The sequence below is a fragment of the Aotus nancymaae genome, unplaced genomic scaffold (genome assembly GCF_030222135.1).
Source record: "Aotus nancymaae isolate 86718 unplaced genomic scaffold, 86718_ANA_hifiasm-v0.15.2.pri h1tg000067l, whole genome shotgun sequence".
NCBI classification, from domain to species: Eukaryota; Metazoa; Chordata; class Mammalia; order Primates; family Aotidae; genus Aotus; species Aotus nancymaae.
Genome location: NW_026988482.1, coordinates 12,373,711 through 12,396,616, shown reverse-complemented (window position 1 = coordinate 12,396,616; position 22,906 = coordinate 12,373,711). Strand labels below are relative to the sequence as shown.

The 22,906-nt window shown below is 36.1% G+C and overlaps 2 protein-coding genes across 3 annotated transcripts in view; one reads left to right on the top strand and one right to left on the bottom strand.

The window, feature by feature from the left end:
* The first annotated feature begins 1,045 nt into the window (after positions 1–1,045).
* On the top strand, positions 1,046–14,201 carry UTS2B (urotensin 2B). Its single transcript, XM_012448982.2, is given in 4 exon segments — positions 1,046–1,149; positions 5,073–5,170; positions 5,840–5,965; positions 14,176–14,201. Coding segments are annotated over 4 exon segments (354 nt in total).
* Positions 14,202–16,446: 2,245 nt separating this feature from the next.
* OSTN (osteocrin) overlaps positions 16,447–22,906 on the bottom strand; it is a 53,392-nt gene continuing 46,932 nt past the window's right edge. Inside the window, exon 5 of one of the 2 annotated variants that reach the window (XM_021671361.2) lies at positions 16,447–19,200. The gene's annotated coding sequence lies outside the window, so the exon portion shown is untranslated. The remainder of the gene's footprint in view (positions 19,201–22,906) is intronic. The other variant, XM_012448931.2, reaches the window with a different exon arrangement.

Here is a 22,906-nt window from a genome sequence, read left to right as displayed (position 1 = left end):
AGTGAAAAATGAACCTGTAATAGAAAAACAAGCCTAAATAAGTATCAAACTAAGTAATTTAGATTTTATTCAGAAACTTTATTAAAGCAATGGGTTAGTAAAAAGTTTAGTCATTCTCCTTAGTTAATATCATCATGTCCTGCAGTGTATGCACTGGAACGGAGTCAATTTTAGAGTCAATACATCCAAAGTCGTTTGGGACAAGTAAATGCCAAGACCAGAGGTCATTGTATTATAGCATCCCTGGAGCCATAAAATTGAAATTGGAGACACACTGAAAGACTTTGACTTAAAAAGAAAACCATCATAATTAAAGCAAGTATTAAAGAGAGTAACTGATGGAACATTTGCCAGCTTTGAGTTAATTAAATTCAGCCTCAATTTTTAAAAGTGCTGCTTGCAGCAAAATGAAACCATCCTTTTCTAATACAGTGAGACAGTAATGTGATCCCATTATGATTCATTTCAAATTTGAGCTTTTCTGCACTTTATTCAGTTGGTTAAGAATAAAGTGATAGTTGCAACTAACATCACTATCAGGAAGACTACCACCTGGCTCAATGTAGTCAAATGAAAGACATTGTTCCCATTTTCACCTGCCCTCTATGTCTCAGCTTTAGTATTAAAAAGATTTGAGGTTAATTAATCCTGGAATCAGGAAATTAAACAATAAATTATGAAAATCCAACAAACAGTTTTTTATTTCAAGATTTTACTTCATGCTTGTGCATCTATTTGAATATGTGGGCGTGCATAGGAATGCCTGCTTTTAGTGAAATGGGCGGGTATGAGATGTATTGATTGGATTCTTCCTGCTATTGACTGTGTAACTAACCTGTCACTTCTCCAAGTAGTGACTCATGTTGACAGGGTGCATTGTATCTTATCGCTTTCTTTTCTTTCTCTCTTTTTTCTTTATCCAGAGCATTTGTAACTGAAGCACACTCGCCTTTTGTAACTAAGCTCTACTGAATTCCAAAGCCAGAGAAATATCCATCTTAACCCAGAAAGTCAGTTTCTTTGCTAGCCCAGAAGATTTTTTAACATGAACAAGATCCTCTCAAGCACTCTTTGCTTTGGACTCCTAACTTTGTTATCTGTGTTGATCTTTTTACAATCTGTGCATAGACAGCCATATCTTACCCAAGGCACGTGCATATCAATTTAAAATCTTACAGGTGGGTAATTCTTATATTTCTATTTGAATAACTTTGATTTTTCTGCCATTGTTGAAATAATGTTTTAAGAAATAAGTATTAGTTAATAGCCAAATTTCCGTTAAGTAGTTGCTGGTCAGAATTAAATATCATCTTCAATACTGTTCCTCTCAAGTAGATGAAATTTGCCCAAAATTTCACCCAAATTAATTTTACCCAATATTGCACTAAATTATATTAAACTATACTTTTTTTTTAAAAATATTGGGGCTCTTGTTTCTCATTTGTAGTCCATGACCAAAGATTGGGAATGTATAAATAGTAATACATTCTTCATATTTCAAAAGTCTATCTTGGGGAAAGGAGAAGAAGATTTTCGTAAGTTCTTTATGAAAAGAGAATACAACAAAGAAAAACAAATCAAGATAGAAACTTGCATTTGCAGAGATTTGAGGAAAATAAAGCATTGGGGGAAATCATAGCAGTTTCAGGAGGGCGATGCTAACACCTACATTACACATTATTTATCAGGTTTCCAACATACTTAGGATACTTATGTTAAATGAAATAATTCCATCTATGACATCTACAAAATATACACCATGATAGTGACAATAAGTTTCTGCTTTTATAATATTGTAATTTATGTAATTGTTCTTTAAAATTTTTGGTGTGTCTATAGAAAAAGTAGTTCTTAAACTGAGACTCAGTAGAGCTAGATTTAGTGATAATTTATTAGGTAAATAACTTAGCCTTTAATACATCTCTTTATGTTTCCAAAATAGTGACTTAAAATAATGCTCTCTAATATCTTTTCCAGCTTAAAATTATTGCTGTTTCTCTCATCTAACTGGCTTCCTTTTCAGGAAGAGGGAGATAACCTTTTACTCTCAGCTTGCTTAGGGAGAACACCAAGACAGAATGTAATAAATTTTGTTTACATGACACTAGATTGAGAAAAGGGATCAAGTTTCCCATTTCAGATTCTAATTCATTTTTTTAGACCTCGTCACTTCAGTCAATAAAAATTAGAGTAGTTCTGTTGGCAGTGGAAATAAAATTGCATAATTTCTAATTATTTATTTATGAGGATTTTTTTCCCATTGAAAAACTAGTCTTAGAAACCTGAATACAAGCCTGGGAATCAAAGATTCTGGATTTTATCCATAACACTCACATTTTGTCTTTGGCCAGCCACAGTCATTGCATTTGGCAGGTCTCCATTGCTCTTTCTATGAAATAATGAGATTTCCAATGTTTCTAACATAATGTAAATATGAGAGGAAAAATGTAATTATTTTCGAAGACTTTGCAAAATTAAGATTAGGTAACTGTAACTTCTAATTTCATGTGTACATGAAATAGAGAAAAATCTGCCTCCAAAGCATTTGCTAGATTACGTTTAAGTAACACCTCTGACCTCAGAATGCCACACAGTGATATGCATATATCACTGACAGCATAGTGGAGCTATTTCTCTCAGAGACCTCTTTGATGTCAGTTTTATTATACATAAATAAGGAAGATTAAATTATTAGGAAGTTCATTTTCTATCTAAATAGTCCAAAATTACAGTGAGGTCTTCTCTATGTATATATTTTTTAAATCAACTATGTTACTTCTTTTAGTCTTTTAATATAATTTAAAAATAAACATTTATCTGCTGACACAGACTACAAAGTTGGGGTTATCAGCTTTTTCCTATGTGTCACAACTATCCAAGACAAATGGCACAATCCTCCTAGCTTACATTTGGTAGGGACCATATGAAAGTGTGCCTCAGGGACTAGGCCTGAAATTGGGCAAACTGCCTAACACAAAGGAGGAAGAAAGAATATCATGACAAAGAAGATTATGAAAAAATTATTTTGCAGAAGATTATCGTTGTAGGAGTTTCCAGATTTCTTTCTGGTAAAATTTCTAGTCTCTATGCAGTAAAAACCTTCCCATGTAAATGGAAAGCAAAGAGACAAGTGAACATTTTAAGATTGAGTATCTCAAATAGTAATGAATCAATATTTTCTGCGTAATATTTGCAAAAACACTCTCTCATGTAGAAGAAGCTTTGCCATCTTTTGTGCCAAATGCGCATCTACACTCAGATATTTTGTATTCAAATATTTCCTTTATTAATATTAACTCTGTTCAAAGATAGAAACATTAAGGGTATATATATAGAATATATATATAGTCTTTTAAAGCTATATCTGTTTTAAAACTAAGTATGAAAACAAGAAATGGCTCATTTTCTATTTTTTTAGCCAATATCTCACTTAACTTTAGAAATCAACTTTCTAAAATTTCTTGAGAAAACTTTTTTTTCAGAGACTCCCATGAAAAAGGTTTTTTCTTAAGAGATAGTGATAAGGAATTTCTGAAGGCAAGTAGTTATGGAGGTATAATTACTGGAAGCAAAACTAATATAGAAAGGCAAAATCTATCAGTTTTGTTTTTTGAAAAATGTTTCACTTTATGCAAAGGAATGGACTATGAATTAAGGGGAAAAAAAACCTTTAGATTCATTCTCTTCTAGTTAGATTACTCTCAGTCATATACATTTTCTAAGTTGAAGGTGATGATTGTTTCTCTTATCATAATTGTCTTTCTGAAACAAGTAGTTATTATTATGTCTCTAAAATATCCCTTCTTTTTTCAATGAAAACATTTTAAAGACTATAACATTTTTAATGAGTGATTAAAATAAAAATTACATTATTTCATAATAATGTATTTCTTTTAAACTAAACTCTCTCTGAGGGTCTTTGTATAGTTGATGTTGAGCAAAATTTGATATTCTGTTGGTATTTTAAATACTCAAAAGAGACTTTTACAGATAATTTTTATGTTTATGGAGCAAAGAAAACTGAAGAATTGAACAACAATTAAGTATCTTTGGTTAAGGTAGAAAGCTGTGATCTTGTCACCTTCCCCAAACTATTCATTTTCTTTTTTTAATTAGCCATTTAATTGTTTGAATTTATCAACTAACATTTTGTAGACACAGGAAAGACAGATGATTTTAAGAAATATTCAATCAACTTATAAGCCATTTCTCTAGCTGAAATCACAGTACTCACTCCTAAACATAAACCTCATTAATATTGCTTCTACTCACACTCTAACAGTCAGTACAAGGAGATTGGGAGAAGAAAAAATGATCGTACAGAAATTATGTGATAAAGGTTTGATTTTTCAGACTATCTCACAAAAGTGCATTGTAATATACTGATTAGTATTTCTACTGAATTATATATTAATGGATATTTTGTTGAATCTTCATGTTTTATAGCTTGTTAGAAATCTGTTGTCTCAATTTCTACTCCAGAGTGAAGATAATTATAGTACTGAGACAGGTACCTGAGGAATGAATGGCTGTGAGGTAAATCGACAAAGATGAAAAGCTGTCATTACGAAAGAGGTCGCCACCATCCTAGCTCTGCCACAGTCTGTTTTGGATGCTATCAAGGAAATTCCTGGAACACAAACTGGCTTATATATAAATGTGTATATCAGATAAAAATCACAAAATAGAATGTTATTTTTTTCTTTTGAAAACTGCTTTTAGTTTATATTTATGTTAAATAAAATAGTAGAAAATTCCAGAAACACAGATTAAAAGGAAGAAAGTTAAACTCCAGTTGTACTACTCAGAAGCAATCACAGGTAAAACTTTAGGGTGCAACCCTCCAGGTGTATGCATATATTCTCTCTCTGTTTCTGTCTCTATTTAACTGTTCATACACATTCAATATATATTCAGCAATTTTTTAAATGACCCGTCCCTTTGGATTACACACTCTCTCTACATTTCTTTAGTTGGTAAATATGCAAATTGATAGTTGCCTGTAAGACCAATTTAATTGGAAATATTTTTGGTTATGCAGATTGAAAATGATGGTTTTTGATCATTACGCAAAATGAAATATTTCCAGATAAAAAATATACAAATCGTGAGGAACTATTGCTGTCTCTACAGAATAAAAATTTTGATCTTCAAAGACCTTTCAACACTGGTAAGTTAAGAATAAAGCCAAGCTCAATTTATTAAAAAAATAACAGAATCTATTTTGTCTTGGGACTTGCTTTTTCTCATATAGTTAAAACATGGTTACCTTTACTCATAATTTCTTCTCATCTATGCAATTCTTCACTAGTACCACTAATATTTTCTTTTATTAAATGTTTCAAAAGTATTATATTTATAGGTTTCTTCTAGAAACTTCAAAAATTAACTGTAGTTTTGTTGTAGTTAATTTAGCATTATTTTTAATCAAATTCTTTCAATTTTAGGAAATGGTTGGAGTACAGATGATGAATAAAAAATGTAGGCTATACCAATTGAGATTATTTTTATTTGAAGAACAGGAGAATCTGACTTACAACTATCCCTCAGATTGTCCTCCAAGAAATGACTGAGATTTTGTCAGAAATTTAGAAGTCTAGTCTATAGAGAAAATGTGACAATATGACACTGTGGCACTCTTCCATACAACATCTATTCTAAAATGTCTGTATTAATAGAACTCTTTTTTTTCTTCCTTTGTTTTCATTCCATTCCTTTTTCTCTTTCTTTCTCTCTTCCTTCTTTTTTTTCTTCCTTCCTTTCTTTCTTCCATTTTTTCTCTTTTATTTCTTTCTTTGATCCTTCTTCTTCAACAGAGAAAAGCATGGTTTTAAAGAAGACAAATTACTTATCATTTTACAATTATAACAGCTGGAAAAGCTAAAAGAAGAGCTAGTGGAGGTGACGGATTCTGAGACATCCTATGCTGTAGATGGTCTATTCTCTTCTCATCCTAGCAAGCGAGGCAAGCTTTTGTTTCAGGGTTTTAAGATTGACTTCCAAAAGATTATTTTTGCAGTTATTTCTGAGAGGAAGAAGATTGAGCTGGCATTTCTTAATCTTATGGTGGTGATCAATATAAAGGCTCACAGTTTAAAAAATATATTCCAATAAAAGTGTTATCATATAAACATATTTGAGCTTTCCGGTATTTACAACAGGGGGTGGCAAAGGCACACTTCTCAGATTTAAATAATATAGGTCCTTATTGTTTCGTATAAATTCTGGTTTACCCTTGCTATTTTGGCTTAAACACTGAAGCAGCAAAGACCACAAACAGAAATAATTAATTTTAAGTCGATTTAAAATTTCACAGAATCTATTCTGACATAAGGAGAAAATTCATTGGTATAACACTTGTTCCAAGGTTCGATTCATAGTATTTAATTTTAGAAAGCTTACTTTTCTGCATTATGCTTTTGGATAATTTTTCCTAGGAAATTCTTGTTTCTTACTTTGTTTTTATTTTTGAAAATAAAATTGTATTACTGTTTCTTTGTTCATGTAATGATGAGAGTTTTCATAAGGCATATTTATTTTCACTTGTCCCTATCCCAGATTTGTCTTTAACTTCTGTGAAATCATACTTTAACAATATTACTGAGAGAAGAAGACGAACTAGTGTTAGGCCCTGAGCATACACCAGACATTTTACATTTTAATGTCTCAAAATATAGTCATTAAGTATTCAGACTCTAGAAGTAGACTGCCTGGATTCAAGTTTTAACTTTGACTACCTACGCAACCTTGGAGAGTTATCTCATACCCTCTGCCTCATTTTCTTTGCCTAAAAATGCAGATAATGCTAATAATCTTTGTGGGATTGTTAGGAGGAGTAAATGAGTTAATTTAATTTAAAATAATTCCTGGTATGTGGTAAGTACTATGTAAACTTAAAAATCATTTTCATCATTATTACTACAATTATTTTATTTTATACACAAATGCCATAAGGTAGCTATTAATATGATTTTTAAATAGATGAGAAAACTGCATCTCAGAAGGGTTAAATTACATGCTGGAAATAACTCAACTGCTAAGTGACTTAGCTAGTAAGGCTGAAGGAGAGAGTGGCAGAAGATGAAATAGAGGGTAGGAGGGAGGGAATTTAGTGGCTTTTTCTTCTTTTTGAAGCAGAGTTTGGCTGCCCAGGCTGGAATGCAATGGTGCAATCTCAGCTCACTGCAACCTCTGCCTCCCAGGTTCAAGCAATTCTTCTGCCTCAGCCTCCCAGGTAGCTGGGATTACAGGCATGCACCATCATGCCACGCTAATTTTTGTATTTTTAGTAGAGACAGGCTTCACCATGTTGGTCAGGCTGGTCTGATTCTGGACATATTTCGAATAAAAGTCAACAAAATTTGTGGTAGAATTACACATGAAGTGTAAAAAATAGGCAGGTGTCAAAAATTACTCCAAGGTTTTTGTTTTAAGCAACTAGGAACAAAGGACAGTTTCTGTTTATTGAGCCAAGAATAACTAGAGGAGAAGAAAGTTTACAAGAGAAAGGTTGAAAGAAAGATTTGTTGGACCTTTTCTGAATCAGTATAGCTTAGGCTGTCATGTGCAAACAGTTTTAATTGAAATCTCAGAGGCTTGGTGTAATAAGGTCGGGAATCAAGTCGGGTGCATGTAGCACAGCACCACTCTATTCTGTAGCTCCATCATCTAGAACGTGGATACAATTTAACTGCTTCCAGCATTGCCAAAACAGAAGAGAATAGAGGATACATTCCAGCTTTCAATTGCCTCAGTTCAGAAGGGACAAGCAGCATTTCTACTGACGTCCATTGGCCAGAAGTAGTCATTCCGACTACCACCAACATATGGCAAGGCAGGTTGGTAAATGTAAGCAAGTGTCTATAGTACTTGGGCACTGCCTCTGTCATAGTCAATCCTTTGATCTCTTCTTAAAAACATAGAATATACTCAACTCATTCCCATTAGAGACAACCCCAAATCTCTTCTACTGACAGCACACAACACAAAGAATTGGCTTTCCAGGGTATATTTACTAGTCTTCATCAGATATAATGTGGCTACTTTTTTTTTTTTTTTTTTTTTTTTGAGATGGAGTCTCACTCTGTCACCCAGGCTGGAGTACAGTGGCTCCATCTCAGCTCCCTGCAACCTCCACCTCCCGGGTTGCAGCAATTCTCCCGCCTCAGCCTTCCAGGTAGTTGCGACTACAGGCATGCACCACCATGCCCAGTGTAAAATTTGGTACATCAGCTAGAATGATTTGAAATACAAATTTTTTTTGTATTTCCTTTTTCAATTTTTTTTTTTTTTTTTGTATTTTTAGTAGACATGGGATTTCACCATGTCAGCCAGGCTGGTCTTGAACGCCTGACCTCGTGATCTGTCCACCTTGGCTTCCCAAAGTGCTGGGATTACAGCTGTAAGCCACCACACCCACACACACCCCACCTTTTTTTTGAGACTGGAGTTTTGCTTTTGCTGCCCAGACTGGAGTGCAATGGCATGTGACCTAAGCTCATTGCAACCTTCGCCTCCCGGGTTCCAATGATTCTCTTGCCTCAGCCTCCTGAGTAGCTGGGATTACAGTCTCCTGTCTTTTATTTGTAGTAGAGATGGGGTTTCACCATGTTGGCCAGGCTGGTCTCAAAGTCCTCATCGCAAGTGATCCACTTGCCTCGGCCTCCCAAAGTGCTGGGATTACAGTCATGAGCCACCACGTCCAGCCAAGCTACTCTTCATTCACAGACCTATTCACTGAAAAGATGAGTTATTCACCCCATACAAATCCAATCATTAGCAGAGGAACAGGGAAAGGATAATCATAATCAACAGCAACCTGAGCATACTGTCTGCCAATTTACTATTTTCCAGTCTTTCTTCTAGGAGCTCTAGGCACATAGTCTGAATCCTCAGCTGTTGCAGATGCCACTTTTACCACTTATTTTGCCATTTAATAAAATGGCTCTTAATTTTTCCAACCTTTGATATCAGTTTCCTTGTCTGCCATTAATGAGTTGCTGATACTGTCACACTATAGGTATGTTTTAGAGCAGCGCCCTCACTTCACATTATCAAACTGTATACTGGGATATGCTAAGCAAGCTAATAAATAACCTTTAAATCTCAGTGATGCAACTTTCTGTAACTTTAACCTTGAGTTTACATGAAGCCTTATGTATGTTGATCATTTTCCTTCACTGCATGCCTACGCTGTGTGGAACACATGGTCTCCAGCGTACCTACAGTAGGATGGGAGACAGATGAAGCAGGTAAGTGAGCTTTTAACTGCCAGAGCTATGCCTATGGTCCCAAATTAAGTTAATGAGGATGTGGGATCCTTAGGAAATATGGAGAAGTCTTAGGAATAGTTGAAGAGTTGTATTCATACCACATATTTTGGGTTTGTTATGCCATGTATAATGAAGATAAAATGTATGAATTTGAAGTTAAGAGAATATGAATTTATATCTCCAATCAGCCCAAATTAGAGTATACATTTGACAGTTATCAGCATATACATATTGTTTGGTATTGGGATGAGACTGAGAGGGGAGAACCCCTCCCCATCTCCCTCCTCGCAGGCCTCCACCTCCTCCCTTCGGATGAGGAGGAGGAAATAGAAAGATAAAATACCAAAGAACTGGAATCCTTGGTCATGCGACTTGCTGACGCCACTGACCAGGCCATAACAAGGACCAAGGACTGGGAAGATAACTCCCTTTTCAGTTCCCAGCATCCCTTCGGATAAGGAGGATAAAGAAAGATAAAATACCAAAGAACTGGAATCTGTGGTCATGCGACTTGCTGACGCCACTGACCAGGCCATAACAAGGACCAAGGACTGGGAAGATAACTCCCTTTTCAGTTCCCATCATCTATGCTATCTATAAACATTGCGTTGCAAAGAATGTTATCCCTACCGGACAGAGCCCAGCACGGGTCACATCCTCCACATTTACATGACCGAGATCCCTGTCTGAAAATACCTTTACTAAGCCCCCTCTCCTGCCTATTCCCACACCTGCTGCGTATGAATTAGCAAATCAATGAAAGCCAAAGACTGTGAGGTCAGTTGCCTGGCCAATGGGCAATAACACAGTTTCACTTCTGCTCCCCCTTTAGAGTTGTAAGTCCTTAAAAATGGAAAGAAGCTGCTTCTCAGAAAGCTCACTCATGAAGGCATTAGCCTGCTGAAGCTCCCAATCGAATAAGAAGCCACTTCCTTTCTCAGTTCAGTGTTGGAGAGGTTTTGTCAGCCGCCAGTCCTCCTACAAGACCATCTAGGGAGTGACTCCAAATATAAAGAAAATATATCTAAAGACTGAGGCCAGGTCATTCCAAGGGTGGAAACTGAGCAGATGAGACAGTGTCAACCAAAGAGGCTAAGAAGGAATAGGTACCAAGGAAGGAGGGAACAAAGCAACACTCACAAGTCAAATAGAGAAAAGAAAAACTGTTTCCAGGAAAAAGGAGTTCAACTCTATCCAAAGTTATTGTTACCAAAACACCAGGGATTCGGTCTAGGTCCTGCAGCTCACTGCACGGAAAGCTGATCACTAAGACAAGTATTGCCAAGAAAGAAGGCTTTAATTGGGGGCTGTAGCTGAGGAGATGGGAGCTCAGTCTCAAATCCATCTCTCTAATCCACTAAAACTAGGGTTTATATAGCAGGGGAAAAATGTAATTATGTGTAAGAAAGGCAAGGAAGCAATCATGATGAACAGACGGGTCCAATATCTCATTGTCTCCATGTGATGATTTCGTAAGTTTCAGTTCTTTGATACTTTTTTTTTTTTTTTGAGAGGCCTAAAGGTCATTTCCTGAGGAAGAAACTCAGCTAAAACAAGAAACTCAGCTAAAAACAAATAAAGCTTTAAGCTTTAACAGCAGAAGGGTCAATTTCTGAATATCCAAAAACAACTGTCTATGGGATTATTGGGCCAGTTTCACTGTGATAGAGCCAGTCAATGAGGACTGAGAACTCCAGTTGAATTCAGCAGTGGAAGGGTCATTCATGGCCTTGCCAAGGATTGTTTGGTGAACTTTTTGTTAAAGAAAACATGACTGTAGAACTGCAGCCACTGACAACCACCTCAAGAAATTTCTCTTGAAGAATTTTGTGCTAAGGAATAGAGAAAAATTTGGTACTTCAGCTAGAATGATTTGAAAGCATCAAGAAAAAAAAACCTTTTTTATTTATTTTTAAGCAAGTAGATACTACGACATGTTTGTAGGCTGGGTACAGTGGCTCACACCTGCAATCCCACTACTTTGGGAGGCCAAGGCAGGAGAATCGCTTGTGCCCAAGTGTTTGAGACCAGCCTGGCCCATATAGGGAGGCTGTGTCTCTACAAAAAATTTAAAAAATTAGCCTGGTGTGATGACGCACGCTGGTAGTCCCAGGTGCTCATGAGATTGAGACCAGAGGGTCCCTTGAGCCAAGGAGTTCAAGGTTGCAGTGAGCTATGGTTGTGCCACTGCACTCCAGCCTGGGTGACAAAGCTGAACGTAACCCATATTTTGCATGAAGTGTAGCACTGTTGCCATAACTTGAGACTAACCACTCTTAATAACAATATATGAAGATGGAATAGACCCAGAAGTCCAGCTTAAGACAGTAAAAACTTATGCTTACTGTGAAATACTGTACCTTTCTCTAATCATTTAATATATTGTTGATAGACATCTGCTACAAATGTAATTGTCCAACTCCTAGTATCATGTTAAAAATAGAGAATACAGCAGTTAACAAGACAGCCATTAAGTGACACCAGAAAGCTGGTTGGGATTCTACTTTATGTAAATGATAAATGGTGCCCACTGTAAACATTGGGGAGTTGGCTCTTCTGGCACTATGACTCATGACAGTTCCCTTTGACCACATCCAAAAAGTTCTCCAAGCTATATTCCATTGTCTATTTAATTGAGCTTTTCATGTGGTGTAAGTCTTGGCTAACTGTAAGTTTATATTCTTCTGCCAGACACAGATATTCAAAAACATCTGAAAGGACAGAGAGGTCAGTGATGATAACTTTCCAGAGCATGCAATAAAAAGATTGACCACACATGGTGGCATTCACCTGTAGTCCCAGCTACTCAGGAGGCTCAAGTTAGAGAATCACTTGAGGCTGTAGTGCTCTATGATCATGCTTATGAATAGCCACTGTACTCCAGGCTGAGGAATATAGTGAGAGGCCTTATCTCAAAAAAAAAAAAAAAAAAAACCCAAAAAAAAGAAGAGGGTTAGATTAGTAGGTGAAGATCCTCAGTTCAATGTCTGAAAATAGACTTCTGCTTCCACAGGGTTTGAATGTGGCTTCTAAGGAAAACCGTGGCTCTTGAAAAAATGAAAAATAGGCTCTGACTGATATCATAACACTGTATGTGATGATAAGCATAGGGGCTACAGTGTATTTGGGGAGGAAAACCTGGGCAAGCAGATGGAATTTTATCATTCATTTCAATGAGGGATTATGTTTTTCAACTCTTTTTCACTGTAAATACCACTGACCAAAAATGAATCAAAGATCCTTCTCCCAAGGGACTTAGTTTGTGGTTTTTGTTTGTTTGTTTGTTTTTGAGATGGAGTCTGGGTCTGTTGCCCAGGCTAGAGTGCAGTGGTGCCATCTCGGCTCATGCAACCTCTGCCTCCTTGGTTCATGTGATTTCCCTGTCTCAGCCTCCTGAGTAGCTGAGACTACAGGTGCCTGCCACCATGCCCAGCTAAATTTTTGTATTTTTAGTAGAAACAGCATTTCACTGTGTAAGCCAGGACGGTCTCAGTCTCCTGACTTTGTGATTTGCCCACTTCAGCAGGACTTAGTTTTTTGTTTTTTTTTTTTGAGACAGAGTCTCGCTCTGTTGCCAGGTGCCAGGCTGGAGTGCAGTGGCACAATCTCAGCTCACTGCAACCTCCGTCTCCCGGATTCAAGCAATTCTCCTGCATCAGCCTCCTGAGTAGCTGGGGCTACAGGCGCGTGCCACCACGCCCAGCTAATTTTTGTATTTCAGTAGAGACGGGTTTTCACTATGTTGGCCAAGATGGTCTTGATCTCTTGACCTCGTGATGCACCTGCCTCGGCCTCCCAAAGTGCTGGGATTACAGGCGTAAGCCACTGCACCCAGCCAGCAGGACTTAGTTTTATAAGCTAGTTAAATGAAAGGAAATCAGAGAAATTGATAATTAGCTAAATGAAACTACTATAAGGCAAATGATTGGTAACAACCTACAGAAGATTTAAAATGATTCATTTATACATTTAGAGATTGAAATGCTAATATATTTGGTTTAATTTCTCTGAAGAATCATTTTATGATCAAGATGGGAAGACTAAATGTGATAACAAATGAATGAATTAAATAATATTTTGTGGTTTGCAAAGTGATCTTTAAACTGCCTTTCTTCCTCTTCACTCAATAAATAGACTCCCATTAACACTGCTTTTTACTTATGTGACTTTCGTTTTGGTATTTCAGTTACCTCAAGTGTAAAATAGTGAGATGAATCTCATAGAGCAGTCTATTGAATTCTCTAGACTGTATTATATGTATTATAATGTGTAACAGTGCTGTCCAATAAAATTTCCTGTGATGGGAACATTCTCTAATTCGTACTGCCCATTATGGTAGTCACTGGCTACAAGTGCTATTAACCACTTAAAATGTGACTAGTATGATGGAGATGCTGAATTTTTTATTTATTTAATTGTAATTAACTTAAAGATCCACATGAGGCTAGTAGGTACCATATTGATATCCCTTTTATTTGTTGTTGTTGTTTTTTTGTGGGGTCTTTTTTGAGATGGAGTCTTGCTCTGTTGCCCAGGCTGGAATGCAGTGAGGTGATCTTGGCTCACTATAACCTCCACCTCCCGGGTTCAAGCGATTCTTCTGCCTCAGCCTCCCGAGTAGTTGGGATTACAGGGACCCACTATCACGGCTGGCTAATTTTTGTATTTTTGTAGAGAAAGGGCTTTACCATGTTGGCCAGGCTGGTCTTGAACTCCTGATCTCAGGTGATTTGCCCACCTTGGCCTCGAAAAGTGCTGGGATTACAGGTGTGAGCCACCATGCCCAGCCAGCTATTCCTTTGAAAAACTTAACTCTCATTCAGGCACACATAAACTATTGATTCAAGTGCAAGTTTTATCAAATATTCTTCTAATAAAGAATGTATTTTGTTTTCTTCTTTAGCCTGCTTTTGGAAATACTGTGTTTAAAGCTTTTTCTCAGGATGCAAAAAAAAGATAAGAATATCAGGAAAAGTATATATATATATATATGTCTACTAACTCTACTGTTTAAAATTGTAGCTGTTTCAAGCATAAAGAAACTGGCATTTATTCTGCATATGATTTTTTTCACCTTGTTCTTGTTACTGAGTCAATTGTAATAAGCTTAAGGTTTATGCTGTGAATAATCACTATTCAGTTGCACTTTTGAATGGGAGATGACTATCAAAATGGTTTTGTAGAGCTAGAGTTGAAAATGCTGTATCTATTGTATGCTTTCCATAAATTCATTGTGTATGTATAGTTTTGTCCTGTTGTGACTATGCTGTTGAACTATGAATTAAAACATTTTGAAAAGCATCTTGGAAAGTTAGAATAAATTATATAGTCTCAAGTTACAAGGAAAATATGCATTATTGTTCTAATTTTAATGATTGCATTGGCCACCTCTCTTTTCTATTAATTTGAACAGTGGTCATTGTGACTACCCCAACAAATGAATACATTACTAAAGCAGAAACAGATTTATTAAACTCTGGGGAAAAAGCACTGTATGTCTCAAAGATGAAACGCTAAGAAAACTTTCTTAAAATAATGATTTGCCTTTGTTTTTCTCAGTTTCTCACGTCTGCCTCCTCCACAACATGAGAAACTATTTGAGACTCTTAGCATGCTTGTAAGAGTTTAAGCACAGTGTGGTGAAACAACAACAACAAAAAACCCCAAAACTCATTGGCTTTTGCTTGATAAGTTTTTCTTTTCTTTTCTTTTCTTTTTTTTTGAGACAGAGTCTCGTTCTGTCGCCAGGCGGAGTACAGTGGTGCAATCTCAGCTCACTGCGATCTCTGCCTCCTGGGTTCAACTGATTCTCCTGCCTCAGCCTTCTGAGTAGCTGGGACTACAGGCGCACGCCACCATGCCCAGCTAATTTTTTTTGTATTTTTAGTAGAGACGGGGTTTCACCATGTTGGCCAGGATGGTCTCAATCTCTTGACCTTGTGATCTGCCCACCTCAGCCTCCGAAAGTGCTGGGATTACAGACTTGAGCCACTGTGCCTGGCCTGATTAGTTTTTCTTTTACATCTATACAACATACTCCCTCCCCTTGCTTACATCTAAACAAATTTATTTAGTCAATTCAGTGTCGGAAGTTCAACCTCAATTTTGTTTCCAATCTGTGCTGGCACAGATATGTTGTCAAAGTAACCTTACAATGAAAGAATATTAATGGCTAGCTTACCCTGTGATGGTTGGCCAGATCAATCTACATACCACCTTTTACAATATGGGGAGGAGAAGATAAAGTTTAATCTACATAATATTGAGTGGTGCTTCAGATAAAGCTATCTATAAGATAAAATGAACAATATTGCAATATCTATTAAAAAAAAATTAAAGCCCAGGCCCAGTGGCTCACACCTGTAATACTACCACTTTGGAAGGCTGAGGTGGGGGGTGATTCAGGGTTGAGCCCAGGAGTTTGAGACCAGCCTGGGCAACATGGTGTAAACCCAACCCTACAAAAAAAATAACAAAGATTAGCCAGGAGTAGTGGCGTGTGTTTGGAGTTCCAGCTACCTGGGAGGCTGAGGTGGGAAGATCGCTTGAGCCAGGGAAATCAGGGCTTCAGTGAGCTGTGATTGCACCACTGCACTCCAGCCTGGAGCAAGGCCCTGTCTCAAACAAACAATAAACAAAAAACCCAAATTCCCCAAAACGGAAACAAAACGAAACAAGCAAAGTATTAAGAAAAATTTTAGGCCTGATGTGGTGGCTCACACTTGTAATCCCAGCACTGTGGGAGGCCGAGGTAGGAGGATCACGAGGTCAGGAGTTTGAGACCAGCCTGACCAACTGGTGAAACCCCATCTCTACTAAAAATACAAAAATTAGCCGGGGATGGTGGTGGCGTGCCTGTAATCCCAGCTACTCTGGAGGCTGAGGCAGGAGAATCGTTCGAACCCGGGAGGCGGATGTTGTGGTGAGCGGAGACAGCACCACTGCACTCCAGCCTAGGCGACAGAGTGAGACTCCACCTCAAAAAAAAAAAAAAAAAATTAAACCTACATAAAACAGACCAAGTTGAGCAATATTTCTGTAACGCTAAGCTTGCTAAGGAGTAACTCAAATGTATATCAGTAAATATTAGTGCATGGTAATGCCTGAAGATGTTTCCATGTATTTACAACAGTTATGAACACAAACGTGTTATAATAAAGATTAAAACTCCTGCTTTCATCATCTCATGTTTATTAACTTTGGAAAAGTTATTCAAGCATCTCAGCCTTTAAGCATAAAGGGTAATATCATTCAGAAAGCTTTGTATACTTTTTCCTCTTAGAAGATTCCATTGTTATTTTTTCATAATTTGGTTTAAGAAATTAATTCCCTAAAGCTATGCACAAATTAAAGGTATAACTTGACAGACATGTTGTAGTGTGAGTAAATTTTAAGACAACACAGCCAGGAACTAACATTCTCTTATGAAATTTGGTTATGTAATTGACACTAGAGCTCAGAACTCCATATACATATATTCATTTGCCCTATAAAGCTTCACACAGAAACAAAGAGAAAAAAAAAGTAATGCATTATTTTGAAACTAAACAAAAAAGTCCCTTCAAGTTTAAATATAGTTGGATTAGTAATACCTAATGCATTGTATAAATGAATGAGATGACTTGTCATATTCTTAATAGAAATTATGCCTTAATTTACTGATATATTAAAAGAATAGCCCCATTATTTAGTATATTGCTGACTTATTTTCTACTCTGAATGAAGTAATGGTGAAAATTAATATATGAAATAAAATAGAGTTGTAAGTGGAGAAAACATTTTCTTTCCTTAATGGAAATCGTGTGTATATTAGGAGAAAACACATTACACATTAAACTATAGCATAAATCAATATATTGTGACTTCTTATTCTAATTAAGTTGGATGTCATAGTCTAATTTTGAACTAAAAAATAAAGAATGCAGGAAATCAATTTGTTTAATCCAACTTCAAATATTTACCATGAGAAAGTTTTAGGCTAAGGTAGGTTTTAATACCTTTTGTCAAAGCATGAAGCAGAACTCAGTTGGATTAGAAGCTTACAAATATCCAAATATGAATACAAGGAAAGAAAGAGCTTCTAAGCAACAAGAAACATTTTTATAGTTTATCACAAGGTTGGGGAAAGGCAGACAAAAGATATCGCAACTTCTCAATTAATTATTTCAAACCGTAAGTCCTCCAGGATACTTCCCTATGTATTATTGCTAGCTTTCTAACACAAGTTTATGAAAAAGAGAATTGGTTAGCTTTCCCAAAATTCACTTCTCTTTGCTACAGCCCTCTACTACAATTTTTAAAAAACTATTTACTATTTTTTCCTAAATTAATTTTGAAGACTTTCAGTTGGAAAAATGTCCAGAAAAACTAAGAAGTTACATACAAAACCAATATATATTCTAAGTACACATGTTCATTTCTTTCACCTCTTTTTGGCTCTTTTAAACTTTGCCTTTAAAAAGCACACTGGATAACTGAAAAATTAGTCCTTTATAAAGGTCAATTTCTTAGTTTAACTTTGTTTCTAATGTATTTTCATTATGTTTCTTTGAGTTTATTTTATTCTTTGGATCATACAAGTCCATTAATTTTTAGTTAAGATAAGCAATTGCCCATTTTTCTCTTCTTGTTTTAATATGAAGACACCTTCTCATGATACTCTCTTTTTATGCTAAAATAAGCCTTTACCCTACTAGCCAAATTCTTTTTCCTCCCACGTATCAGACAGTGATTTTTAGAGTTTACAGAGGAAGTGTTTTTCGGATGCTTTATAAACTTCTGCTAAGTAACTTATGATGAATCTCTGTTCCACAGAATGTTTTTTGTGCGTTTTGAAAGTATACTCAATGCACAATGGCCTATGTGTCCAAGCCACAGTAACATCATAGTTATTGCTGAGAACTAAGCTTTCTAGAATACCAAAATTTATGTTGTAATAAGTCATTCAAAAATAATCTGAATCATTTTAAAGAAATCATTCTCAAAATCATTATGATCTTCAATTGGCTTATTAAGGGTAGTAAGACAATTGAAACCAAATAAGCCAATACATGAAACAGAGTAAACAGTTTCTTAGATGATTCCACGGTATCAAAAAGATCACCTTGTACTATGCTGAAATGTACTGAGCTAAAATGATGTGTACTTAACTGGCCCTAACCTGTTCTAGTGGTTTACTACTCGGTGGTAATTCTTTGACCTCCCTCCTACTTTCATCTTTACTTCTGTGTGTACATATTCCCCTCCTAATGAGCCACTGCTGCTCTTAACTATCAGTTAAAATTTAGAAAAATGGAAAATTTTTAGGGGACAAGGGATATCCAACTTTAACAAATGAGTAATGTCCTTCACTTTCTTAATTCTAAGACAATATGCTCACTGGGGCTGTGTTTTATTTTGCTGAACATGATCGAAACTTAAACACGATAAAAGAAGCCTAACTTCATAATTATTACCAAACAGTCTCTTGGAAAAAGGGAATATAGAGAAGTGAAAGTACATAAGAGAAAATACACATCATTGCCTTTCCTTATTCCCTAATAATGATGAACAAACAAATCATATCTAAATTTTACAGAAGCAAATCTGTCTTTTGTTATTATTTTTTGACTACAAATGTGACTGGGTAAATGCATAGAAAAGGCATTTCACTGTATTGTTTTTTAATTATTATTTTGAAAAGTAAGGTTTGAGGAGAAGTTAACCATTCCTGAATAAAGTATATAATTTTAAAATATATGTGCATCAAAATGATTTACACAATTTAATTGAAGCTGTAACAATGCTATAATGTGATGGACTCAAGTTCAAGCTTTAGAAAAGATTTGCAGAAGGTCAGTTCCCTAAAAGTTTAATCATTAAGAAGCGTGAAGAAGTTCACTGAAGCATCTTCCATATTTCTGTGGCATTTCACCCAAGGAAGTCACATCTGCAAAAGTGACAGTTGAGATCGTTAAAGCTAATGAGTACTCTGTAGATCAGGTGGAAGTCCACCAACTTCACTTGAGAAGAATTAAATCTTTAATTACATGCTGTTTAATTATAGTTTTTATTTACATGACAAATTTTTATTTTGAAGGCAACAATTCAAAGTGACAATTTCAGTTCAAAATGCATTAAAAAGAATATTTTAAACATAGAACCTAAGTGCTTATGCTTGTTTTAATACAAATTATAAAAAGGCTTTTTCACAACTCCTTTCTTCAAGTACCAACTATATTCTATTTTGCTTGAGTTTTTAATCTTTGTTCAAAGGATATCACGGTGACAAACAAAAGAAGGATAAATAAAACCTGAATACTCAAAGCTTTGGTACGATATATTAATGATTTGAGAAAGCCATTGCATAAGTAGCAAATTATCGTCCTTTTCATAATGTATCAGAGAAGAAATTAGTGTTTGGCCTGGGAACTAGTGACAGAAATCAAAATGTTTTACCCAAAATATACTTCTTTGACATATTCTGAAGTGGCTCCACAAAGCTGTCTTTTGTGGGTGGATATTTGTGTCTGTGAAGGATTTGCATGAAATGCAGCCAGCCCTCCTCTTATCTAGATCTAGGGAAGATTAACTGAGAGTCTAATGCTTTTAGAGGTCTGAAAAGAAACATTTTCCATCTATTCTCTCTGAAGACTACGTAACAAGACTGCCTTTGCTAGCCAAGCCTCTTTCCTTTCTCCCATAATCTCTCATTTAAAAAAAAATAAAAAAATTGTTCTCCCAGGCTGGGCACCATGGCGCATGCCTGTAAATCCCAGCACTTTGGGAGGCCAATGTCGGCGGATCACCTGAGGTCAGGAGTTCAAGACCAGCCTGACCAACATAGTGAAACCTTGTCTTTAATAAATGCAAAAAATTAGCCAGGCGTGATGATGTATGCCTATAATTCTAGCTACTTGAGGGGCTGAGGCAGGAGAATCTCTTGAAACTGGGAGGTAGAGGTTGCAGTGAGCTGAGATTGCACCATTTTTTAGCCTGGGCAACAAGAGTGAAACTTCGTCTCCAGAAAAAAAAAGATTGTTCTCCTATTTACTTTTACTTCTCCCTCCTTCCTCTTTGTCATTTTTGGTACCACAGGAAAAGATCTAGAAAAGACTTCTAACAACTCACACTCCTTAAGGAACTCAGAAGAAGGTTACTCTGAGTACTCTCACTCCTTTTTGGGAGTCTCCTTTCCTTTCAGTTTCAAGGATCATAGGCAACCTCCTCGCAAGTCTAAAACTCTGCTCTCTTTTGTATTGTGTTACCTGATCTCTTTGGCTTTTGACCAGAAATTAGTTGGTATTGTTAGAGAAACTGACCTTGGTGTATGAAATGGCTAGGCAACAGTAACAGTATTAGAGGTGGCCAACTACAGTTGTTTCCAATAAATGGTTGTTACTGCAGGGAGCTACTCGTTTATTTGCACATTAGATAAGAAATGGTGCTGTTTAAACATCTAGAAAAATGTCTTTGCAGTAAAGTGCCCTGTGAAAGTGTTGTGTGGCCAGGACTCCATGGAGTTTTCCTGTTTTGGGAAGACCTGGGATTCAGTGAAACCCTTGATTGTTTGTTTTATTTTATTTTAAGCTCTGGGATACATATGCAGAATGTGCAAGCTTGTTACATAGGTATGCATCTGCCATGGTTGTTTGCTATACCCATCAACCCGTCATCTAGGTTTTACGCCCCAAATGCATTAGGTATTTCTCCTAATGTTCTCCCTCCCCTTTCCCTCCTACGCCGCAACAGGCCCAGGTGTGTGATATTCCCCTCCCTATGTCCATGTGTTCTCATTATTCAACTCTCAGAAACCCTTGATTTTTAAATATCTAAATGCTTTGCCTTTTAACTACACCCACTTTTTACATATTTAAATTATCAGGCCCTATAAACTAAAAGTACTTAGTTAGGCTTGTTCCTTAATGAGTTCTGTTCTGAGTTCAGTGGTCCACTTGAAAAACAGACTGAATTAAAAGCTACCTATCTAAATGAGATTGCTCTCCTTATGCAATCTTATGATTAATTCCTAAGGAATCTTGGCATTCATTTTAAATCTTCCTTTGACATACACAAGCTTCTTGAAAAATCAAAATTTCTCTGTGCTTTGAGATAGAAATTTGCTACCTGTTTTCTCTGAAACTCAGAAGGGCTTCTCCAGATAAACTTTAAATTTTTCCATTTACAAAGGCATAGTTTGGATCGAAATGTTTTTTGTTTAGTCTAGTGAGTTTTACCTGTCTTGTGGCTAAAATTCTAAAATCAAAACAATAAACTCTTAGTGTGGAGATGTGTATACTATACTTTGTGTCTCTCTATACATACATGTATGCGTATAAATGTATTTATAGCTATACATGTTTAATATTGTCTACACATGGTACCACATTAATTTAAAAATAAATGAGTACTCCCAAATTAAGAAAGGCCAAATGCTTTTCAAGTTCATGTGATTTTAGCAATCTTTGAGAAATAAAGATAGTTTTAAAATTATTGGTAAAATAAGATTGAAATGTCTTCGGAATTTTAATTTAGACATTTTTGTCTGAGTCTTGATCAGGCAGGTTTATGGCCACAAATACGTTGCTTGATATTTTTGATACTTGATTAACTTGTTTCCAAGTCTGTATATCTTGATTTGAGTTTTTCGATCAGAGGTCTAGACAAATGCCCATGATAAGGCTGGGGATAACACCTGGTCCATCTCTCCTATCCCACTTGTGCCTCCCCTGCTGGGAGATGCTGAGAGAGATTAGATTCTCCAGGCATTGTCTTTTTTCCTGGGCTCTGCATCTGACATGTAATTAAAATTACCTACTTCCTTGGTTTTTTACTAAAATAAGAGTTACTAATTGTTAGCATTGTAAGAAGTATATATAGTCAAAACTACTAGGTATAAGGGAAAAAATATGCAAAGTGTGTAAGGAAAGTAAAGTATGTTTTTGGTAAGAAAGATTATAAAAAGCCATGTCAATGTGTGTGTGTGTGTGTGTGTGTGTCTGTTTGCTAACCCAACATCAAGCAGAACAAGATTTAATTACATTGGCTAAAAGTAATAGAAAACTGAAACCATTTTAATGACTTTTTTGTTTGAAACATTGCTGATTATTTGGGGTTTTTTTTCAGAGTTAAAACACTTTTTTTTTTTTAGCTACTTATATCTTACAACAGATTGGGTAATGTATACTTTTGTGAACAAAATTTGAAGCATATTTCTTTCTATCTGCCTTCTTCAGAATTTAGAAGCTATTTGTGAGCATTTTTAGTTTATAGGATTAGTGCTTTGTATAAAGTTCAGCAAGAATATGTTTTCTTTTTTAACAGTACACAACTGCAGACTGGTGATTTCATCAAGGCTTTGACTGGAATGGTGTATTTTCAGAAATGTCCAGACTACTTTGAATAACTGAGAGAGCCAATATAAAGCCTCTTGGAAAGATTTGCCTGATACCTTGCCTATGTCATTTCTTTACGAAGTTCCTGACCTGTGGTAAGTTTAGCACCATTCTCATCCTCCTGGTTGCAGACCAGTAAATGTCTGTGGCCTACTAGGAACTGGGCCACACAGCAGGAAATGAGCAGTGGGCATTACCATCTGAGCTCCACCTTCTGTCAGATCAGCAGTGGCATTAGATTCTCACAAGAGCACGAATCCT